This window comes from Argopecten irradians, chromosome 7, assembly GCF_041381155.1.
Source record: "Argopecten irradians isolate NY chromosome 7, Ai_NY, whole genome shotgun sequence".
NCBI classification, from domain to species: domain Eukaryota; kingdom Metazoa; phylum Mollusca; class Bivalvia; order Pectinida; family Pectinidae; genus Argopecten; species Argopecten irradians.
Genome location: NC_091140.1, coordinates 17,985,099 through 17,995,296, shown reverse-complemented (window position 1 = coordinate 17,995,296; position 10,198 = coordinate 17,985,099). Strand labels below are relative to the sequence as shown.

General features: G+C 34.7%; 1 protein-coding gene across 1 annotated transcript; it reads right to left on the bottom strand.

The window, feature by feature from the left end:
* Window positions 1-201: 201 nt before the first annotated feature.
* Window positions 202-9,988, bottom strand: LOC138327748 (cytochrome P450 2B11-like). The gene is made up of 4 exons (XM_069274087.1): window positions 8,390-9,988; window positions 5,649-6,164; window positions 4,518-4,961; window positions 202-3,881 (listed from the first exon to the last, which is right to left on the bottom strand). Exons 1-4 carry the CDS (start codon window positions 8,745-8,747, stop codon window positions 3,700-3,702), a joined length of 1,500 nt encoding a protein of 499 aa, XP_069130188.1. The 5' UTR covers window positions 8,748-9,988; the 3' UTR covers window positions 202-3,699.
* Between the last annotated feature and the right edge of the window lie 210 nt (window positions 9,989-10,198).

The following is a 10,198-nucleotide window of genomic DNA, read 5'->3' as shown; positions in this document are numbered from 1 at the left end:
AAAAATGTTAGTTTAGTAAATTGCATAAAATATCCAAAACATAAAATATCTTCCTTAACTGCCGAGCAGCTATTAGCGCTATCGCGTAAATTTGATTAGTCCCGATTTAAAAGTTATTGTCGTCTGCTCTTTAGATATCGTGAGCTGATACCATTATTATAGTCCTCAGTTTCACATTAAGGTACTTTTAATTATCTTTTAATTATCTCTTATGTCAATCCGTATATATAACATACGCGCCCAAAATTTGCGTTCATTAGGGTGATGGATATCATATGCTAATGACCTCCATGCTGCCGATGTCCGAGGATTTATTAATATCTCGTTGTCGGTGTCGAAACATATTTATTGCATTTCAAGCCAAATTTTATCGGACTATGATTAGAAAATCACTCCAACGTGATATCGGTACGACGATAGAATCACTTATACAGCGATTCATCTAACAAAATTATGGGTATCTGATAAGACCAATATTACGAAACCATAAAACTTGGAAAATATATATATACGATCCATAGGGCTAGTGTGTTTTTATTGCAAGCTTGGAATGCCTACATTGTTTGTACCATATATGCGACATATATGAGTGAATGAAATCTCGCTATATGTTGTGGACGTCTGTCTTATTGGAGTAATAAAACTTAAATCCGAATAATATCCATATAATTTGCTATTATTCCGATCACGGAAAATACGGAGAGGTTTCTAGGTGCGCGAAACAGTCAGTAACCGCATAAACGGGAATCACTTTCTTTTAAATTGTTATGAATGGTTAAATATGTTATCCGATATCGAACGTTCATGAAAAAGTTATCAATTTCAAAAAGAATAGAAAGTAAAAACACGTATTTTTTTATTTTATTGATACATGTATATGATTTCATTCCACTATAAAATCTAACTGCATACAGTCTATAAAACATTATATCCTGTACATACGCTTGTGTAGACAGGTTTCAACATAAACTTTTTTTTTATTTTACACCAAATTGAGGTAATTGGGAGATCACATGAAAAAATAAGAATGTTTTATCTTGCACTGTAACCTTTTAAGCATTTTCTGTTCTCAGCTTATATGTAAAATCAATTATTTTATTAAATCTTTTGACGGTCCAAGATCACCCTTGACACTCCAGAGGTTACTATCGCTGTCGTTTGTCTATCCTTGGACTATGTCATAGTAAAGGTAAAGACTCTGTGTGGAAAACAGAAGATGATGATAGTTTAGTCCTTTGATGTACATACAATGTATATAACCGCACTCTGTATGGTTTTGAAATGCTTTCAGATTTTCTATGACATAGTCCGGCAATGGATAGAACGCCAGTGATTGTAATCCCAGAAATATCGACCATGGTCCACGATGTTTTGCTCGATATATATTTCTTTATCAAGATTCAGCAAACTTAAATTTACGAATACTGAAGAAACTAGTTCCAGTCTCTAACAAATATATGATATAACATGTAGTAAGAAACAATCGCATTAAATGAACACATCTACAATATATGACAGAAAAAATAAATGTAGTTCACAATCATCAGCTCTGGAGGCTAGTGTATAGGGATAGGTATAAGGAAAACATTAAATTATTGACGATGCATTAAATATTCCGACATGATGTTCAGGCAAAAAGCAGATCAGTAGATTTTCCTCTATATCAGAGTGATATGCATTATGTTGCGTATAATAACATTAGTTATATAAAATTGAATCTAATATACTGTCAATAGCAATACAAAAATACATTACACAATTAAAGCCAGAAGTGCAAGCGGAAAGGTTTGTGGACAACACATACTTCGTTTTTTGTGCATTCAGATAATAAAGATCCTTACTTTTTCACGTCCCTTGATTATAAAAAGTAGACGAACTGGAAAAATAAACATTCTTAGTGAATGTCCTGACCGGGAATCGAACCCAGGTCTTCAGCTTGATTAACTAACTGCTCCATCGACTATTCCAAAGAAGCACGCTCTGTCAGAGACCATATTCTGTATTTGTATATTACAGAGTGTTCTCCCCTTGTGGGCAGGGTATTGCTTGTTACGTCATGTGATTGTGGTAGTAACGTCATACTTTTAAGGATTGATTGTCAATTTTGTTGCTTGCATTGACTGATGAAGAAAGTTAATCTCGTGCAAATGAAGTGAACTGCGAAGCAGTTCATGTAACATTTGCACGAGATTAACTTTCTTCATCAGTCAATGCAAGCAACAAAATTGATAATCAATCTTTATATTTACGTTAACCAATTTAAATATCCCGCTTTTGAAAAAAGTCAAATTATATGTATTCGGTATAAGATTATTATACAATTTGCAACATTGCACCAGTTATCGTACATGTATGTACAGCTACGGAACAGCCGCCAGTCAGTTCTTTTCGTCACCAAGGCAACATAAAATGTAGTTCCGAAAATAACTTCATTCTTTGCGCGTTGTTACAATTAAAAACGGCGATTTTGAAATATTGTTTTTATGTACAAGAATTAATGGCTTAAATTTTATCATAAAAAACATGATCATGTAGCTTCAAATAAAAAAATACTGCGCAGTACTAGCAGTGCAGTCAACGTGTAATCCGGTTGCTCGATTTAGCAGGGGTCCGGTTTTGAAGAAAATGACGATTGTGGTGAAAATGCTGAATAGTTGGTATCTAAACATAATCAAATCTTTTAAAAATCAATTGCGATTGTTGTGGAATGTACCTGAATGTTGTATTTCCGTCTGGTAATTGTTTGTAGCTGGCAGTTAAATGTTTATTAACTAAACCTGTTGTGAAATCCAACCCCTGTGTCTATGGTTTGCGATGCAGTCCAAGAACCATGCTTCAGGGGCTCAATAAAACGTGTTAAAATGTGGGATTTAGTCGCAGATCACTGGAAGACTTGTGTGTTATTCTTAAAATGTGATAACTTCTCTGTCAACTGGAGTTTTAGGATTAAAATTCTGTATAAAGTAAGTAGAGAAACATTGATTTGAAATGTTGGTGGTTTCCAACGACCCTCGAATGCCGTGGGTTTTGACTTTCGCAGAATCGTTTCGTTAGGCTTATGTCACTGAAATCAGCCTGTTTGGTATTTGAGCGTATTTTTATGGAATCTATCGTTTCTTAGCTTACATGTATGTCACCGTTTCACATATAGATCTATATATTGTACACATTATCCTAACTATTTGCGTTCGATTATGCCTATTTCGATGAGTGATGAACATCGCTGCGCTCAGTAGCCTATGTTCAGCATTTTCCGGGGCTTGAGCCTAAGTCATCGTTTCTTCAAATTACGTGTAAAATATCTGTAATATCATATTACTAACAATTTCTAATATCACTTTATCAAACATTTCTGTCTGTGTTTCTAAATGTACAGCGATAGGCCACATCCCAGAAAGTTCATTCAAAACTGAAGCGGCGTAAAACTAGGTTAAAATGTAAACAATGTCAAAATGTATTCCTCACGCCGGTCAGAGGTCAGCGCGTGACCAAGCATCTTCATTGGGAAATGAAGTGATCGGAGTTTACTAGTTTCATTGAGGCGGAGCGAAGTGAAAATGTAAATATTTCGGAAATAACGACGTGAATTGCGCTCACAAAATAATGACGTCTCAATGGATACCTACCCTAAAGTGAGCTAACTTAGTAATATGCAAAACGGAATTTACACTACTAAAAATTATGTACTTAGTCTAGTTTCTAACTAAGTTTAACAGCCCGACAGCTGTAGTCCTTGGACGCCCGAACTAAACCCAAAGTGGAGTCAAATGACGGAAGTTTGTCTGGACTCTCGGGGAGAAACTCGAACCTCTGTAGTAATGACGTCAGAAATAGAAAAAGTTCCATCCTCGCCAGTGACTCGCCGAGGCAAACTCTTCGACCTACAAAAGAAAGTCAATTTTTTTTTTCATAAAGAATCAAAAGATGATTTCATATGTTTGATATGACATTTCCAATACAATTCAAAATATTTATATTGACTAGGACGAGTGATCATTAGTCATCATGCTCTAATATTTTTTCAACAATGCATTCGGGCCCAGTTGTTCAAAAGGTAGTTAGCTTAATAACATGACAAGTGAAATGTTCTATCCTCATTTGCTGCAAATTATGTGATTATGTTTCCTTTTGGTAAAAATGGAATACTTCAGCATTTTCTATAAATCTGTGACGTTAGTTTCACAAGAAATTGTTTCATCTTAATTTGGAAACTGTTATCGGGCTAATCAGATTTTGAACAACTGGTCTCAGGTATCAAGCATCAATGACGCTTTTCGAAATGCCTTGCGCTCTTTCAAGGATTCTCGTAACAATATTAGGACTTTTACGCTAATTACTGATGATGCCGCAGACGACATTATAAATTCCTTCGAACCTGGCTCTATTTTTTCTATAATGTCTTCCAATCATCCAACTTCATTTTGGAGAGTTATTAACGTGAAAAGAACTAGCTGTTAGAATGAGTTTGCTTATAAAGTTAGGTTTATATGAACACAAAATAAATAACTATTTCTTACCAAGGGAGAAAGCTATGACATTCTTTTCTTTTCCATTTAATTGCCCATCCTTTCCTAGAAATCGTTCCGGTTCAAATTTATAAGGATTTTCAAACATTTCCGAATCTGTCATTACGGAGTCGAGAAGGGGTATTATCATTGACCCATTTGGAATCACCATGCCCCGGAAGTGAATGTCCTTCTTGGCCCCATGAGGCACCGCAAGGGGAGCTATGTTCCCCATCCGGAGAACTTCTGTTATAAACGCCTCATAATACGGCAAGGCGGGTTTGTCGGCGAGTGATGGAAGTCTGGATGTTCCGACCACTGTCAATATCTCCTGTCTAAGTTTGTCCTGGATAGGTTTGTTATGAATGAGGTAAAGTATGGCCCAGCGGATCATGGTAGCTGTCGTGTCAGTTCCTGCAGTAAACAAAGCCATAACGACGACAGTTAAGTTCATATCTGAAAGAAAGAAAAAACAAATAAACAAAATTAAAGAAATTTAAAATCATCAGAAATCAATACCAATAAATAAGTTATTGCGTCCGTGAAAGATTAGCTACATAACGCACTAGTGAAGCTAACTATTCAATCGATTCCTTGGTTATTACAGATCAACAAAGAAACTCGTCATTATTACTTCTAATTATGTATAATCAAAATATCTGAAGTATGAAGAATGGAAATCTGCAGCAATGATCATCTCGAATACTATAGCCAAATTATGTATGGTTATAATTACTTAACCAAAGGGGATAGTTGAATTATATATCTTCATGGCACCATCAACTCTACAGTTTGAACATAATAACCTGGGAATACTACATTTAAACAGGAATTCGAATCGGTGTAAGGGGAGGTTAAAAAACCTACCGGACAGCGAATTTTTGAGAATTTGTAAACATATTTCTTAACATACGTAAAGGGTTTTAAAAAGAAGTCAATTTAATTATGTCAATTGACATTTCATGGTACGGTTTGCTATTGTGGCTGTTAACATGTCTACAACTTAAAGATATAAGTAATGTTTGTTTAGGCCTCTTAATGCATCAACTTAGCTTTCAGAAATCTAAACAAACCCATGTATAGGATAACCGTTATTATTAAGGCATGTTGATGCCTTAAAGGGCAAAGTTACTTGTAGCTTACCATCAAATACCGAGTCTTCCATGCCATGTTTCTGTTGTTCTACAAGAAACGCGTCAATGAAGTCGCGTGGGCTGTTTTCGTCCAGCGAGCTCCGATGTTCCTCTATGTGTCCGGTTACAAAAGCCATGATTTTGTCAAAGTTATTTATAATTTGTTTAATGTTGAAGACATCTCCAGGAAGAAGTCTAACCCATGGATAATTCATTACGGCTCCTGCAGTAGCGACTAACCGAAAGTTATCGGCGAAGAGCGATATGAGTCTCTTGAACTTTTCATCAGAGTATTCATACCTATTTCCAAACGTTATACTGCATATGTTATTTGAAATAGCTTGTACTGTCAGATCCTTCAAGTCGTGAGGTTTTCCATTTAACTTTTCAATGGCATCTACGTAAGCTGTTACTTCTTCTTGAAGCCGAGATTCTAAACTCCTTCTACCGAATCCAAAATCCCGTAGGGTTGACAGAGAAAATGTCCTTGTACGCTTCCAGCGCTCACCCGAAGAGCCACCAAAACCTGGTTAGAAAATTTATGCTGCAAATCAGAATTTTGAAATGAAAAAAAAAACCAGCAGTTTTCATTGTTACTATTGTTACACCCCTCTCCTGTTTTATTTTAACTTTGTGTATAGTTTCTTATTCAAGTGATTGTATTTTAAATACCTGTATGTTCTATGTTTTATGTTATTTCATGTTTTGTATTAACACAAGTAGAATGATTCTGGAGAACGATACAATGACCATATAAAGTCTAAGTGAAGGATTGGGAATGGTTGAAAAATGGATTTTCATCATAAAAGAGGATCTTACAGTAGGATATACGTTATAATGTTCAGTTGATTTTCTGTTAGCCAGTCAAATTTCACCTTTATTTTAAAACCCGATTTATTCAACGAAACTTGTGAGATGCGGTTTCTCATTGGTTATACAAGATGCAAGAATATTTATTTATTTAACGTCGCATATTGTTCAACAAGATAGCAATAAAGACAAACAAACAAAGCAAAAGATAACAACAGGAAAAAACTTAGCAATTAAGCGAGCAGACAAGTTGAAAATAGTACGCAAATTAACAAAAAATACATTTTAAAACTGATTTTACATTTTGTATAAAAACACTACATATATTTCAATGATTTAAGAATTAAGACCCTGTTTAAAACTAGTGAATTTTTGTAAACACTAATATCACTTCTTAGGTGTACTTGAACATAACTTAGTTGATATAGTGTCTATTCATCCGTCTTTAACTTAGATATTGTTAACTCGTAGATTGTTGTGTTGTCTGTAAATTTTGGCAAAATATGCCAAAAAATGTAGGCTCAATACATATTTCTGTTACCAAATAATCATGCCATTGCGTTTACTAGTGTTTATAGCTGATTTGACCGGATTTGGCTTTAGAAAGACATACACATCGAGTCCTTTTTTACCTTGTCAGGAAAATGGCGGCTGTAGATTATAACATACAAATATGCCATATATTGGACGTCCCAATTGATACCAATGCACATATTTAATGTTATAATGTCATCTGACCATAGTGGGAATAATGGTTTTTTAAGAAAAAATGTTTAATTTAAGAGTTTAAGTGCATTTCCACAAATCTGCATGTTTTGCTCCAAATACAGCAGTTAAACATTTTTTCTCAAATTTAGACTTCGTTTCATGTTCAGTGTTTTTAAAAGTATATAATAGGCTATTCGAGGTGTTTGAAATGCCTTCCTATATGTTATATTTGCATCATATAATCTACAGCCGCCATTTTCCTGACAAGATAAATAAACTTGACTCGATGTGTTATGCCTTAAGTAAAGTGATCGCGACTCCGGCCATAACCTTCGATCCTACTTACGCTATAAACACTAGTAAAACAATAATGGTATGGATTATGTGGTGACAGAAAAATGTACTGAAGCCCGTGGACATTCAAAACTGAAATGTACAATTTTTTTGCAAGTATTTTGCCAACATTTACAAACATCATGACAAAAGGTATTAAAACCTAACAGAACAAATTCAATTTCGATGAGACATAGAAAAAGAAACATGTCAGTGGAAGGGAAATAACTGTGATAAAATCCCGTAAAATGTATCAAAATATCTACTATTCAATGATATGACAATGAAGAAATAATTCCTGGGAGTAGAATGACATTTAATGTTATTTTGATATATAGTGTTATAATAAACAATAACTTTTCTTCTTTATATTAAATTATAATCATTTATGTGTTACAATAGGAAAATCTCCCAAATTACTCCAGCTTTGTATCTGAGTGTTTAATAGAATTCAGTTCTCTTCTGTATATCTATGTTTGATATCCATCAAGTCCCCTTTCTATAGAGTCATCCAAAATCTTAATTACAAATTCTGAAGCCATTTCAGATCATTATCTGTGATATTATGATAGGCATCAATACGACAACAAACAAGTCTTTTGATCACGAACTCAGCAAATGAGAAGAAGAAGAAGAAGAAAAAAGAAGAAGAAGAAGAAGAACAACAACAACAACAGCAACAACAACAACAAAAACAACAAGAACAAGAGGGAAACGATAAAGAAGAGGAAGAAAAAAACAACAACAACAACAAGGACAATATGAAGAAGAACAAAAAGAACAAGAAGACATTGAAGTAAAACAAATACGTATCCTTGTTCGTTTGAGAGAACTGTTAACGAATGGCATTATCAAATATCGGTATTTGTAGCTAAACACATTGACTATTTAACAACCTACCTTTGTTTTTTAAGATTACTTCTGTTATATAGCCCCCAGGCCTGTCGGAGAAGTCATCTGCATGTTTGACAAAAGCTTCCTTCAATGCTTCGCTTCCATTGATGACTACTGTATATTTTGGTCCAATCTTCAAACAGAACACGTCGCCATATTTCCCTCGGAGTTCCCTAAAAACGTCCAGTAAGTTTCTATTTTTCAGCATCGGTAAACATCCAATGATCGGGTACCCAGTCGGACCAGGTGGGAGATTTGCCGGCCATTGTAGTGATCGGCTGACCAACAGGATCAACAGTACCACAACAATGGCCACTGTCACAGTGTTAAAGCTGAGGAGAGAGAGGTAATCCATGATGTCCATTTTGACGTTAACAAACCAAAGATTTTGTCCACACAATAAACTATTGTATTAACAGTAGACCGGTTCTAATATAGAGAGAAGTTAATACATCATAGCCATAGCCATTACGACATATCCCAAGGTCATTGTCGATCGGTCAAGGGACTGACTCATATCACGACGTTCTATATACTGGCCTCAAATTTTGTTTTCATTTAAATGTTTTTACCCTAGCCATTAACTCAAGAAATGTCTAAGAAAAGAATTAGTGCGATTGCTTTAAAATCGTATTGTTAGTATTAATATTTAATGTTCACACCCAACCTGAAGACTTTCGCAGTGTGTTTGTATTAACACATGTGTGTTATAATAAAGGTCTGAAGTAGTGTAAACACAGGTAGATTTCCTCTTGTGTATATTGATTCTACCGACTATCATGTGTGTTTAGACCATTACAAAAGAAAGAAAAAAACCTCGCGCAAATCCAAGGCAGTGTACACACTGTAGAAGAAAAATAATTTTGTGATGTTAACAATGTTTTAAGTATAGTACAATAGAACGCATAACCTGTTTGAAAAAAAAAAATGTATTGCATATGACTACTCTCACACATGTACAGACTGTTCTATATTCGATAGTTTTTAGGGTTCATAAGATATATATACATGTATAAATGAAGAAAAAAACAATGTTTTGAATACAATCAATTAAGCAAAGTGAACGAATCATAGAAAAGATAACTCTACACATATAAAAAAGACATATTACAAAAAAAAAAAAAAAAATGAAAAAAAAAACCTTCAGATCACGCCAGTATTAAATGTATCCTTCTGATTGCTTAAATAATATTATACTGAAAAAAAACGGAATACTTTTTCATTACTAACTAGGATTGAATTTTCCAGTAAATTCTGTCCATGCTTATTAATGCTGTGATTTTGATTTAAACTTTTGTTTGTTTGTTTGCTTAGATTAACAAGCCAGGGTCATATAAGGACAGCAACCCATGTATGCGATGCGTAGCGTGTATGTAGTGTGCAGTGTGGTGGGGAGACTGCGGTATATTCGTGTTGTGTCTTCTTGTCTAGTGGATCATTTGTCCTTTTTTATAGTGCTATATCATTGAAAGCATGCAGCCGCAGACACCAAGCAACACACCCCACCCGGTCACATTATACATGTACTGACAACGGGCGAACCAGTCGTTCCACTTCCGGTATGCTGAATGCTACTTAGGAGCAGACACTACCACTTTTTATAGACTTTGGGTGTGTCTCCGTTGCATTTAAAAAATATCCAGAATTGGTCTTATTTAATTTTATAATAATAGCTATACGCTAAGGTTTTGAAGCTAAATAAAAAACTAAGTTGTTAACATAACTAGATGCATTACCACTAGTCCTCCACTTCAATGTTTCAAGTTTGAAACCCATGTGAGGCACTTGACAAGTACTGATCGCAGGGAATTTGGT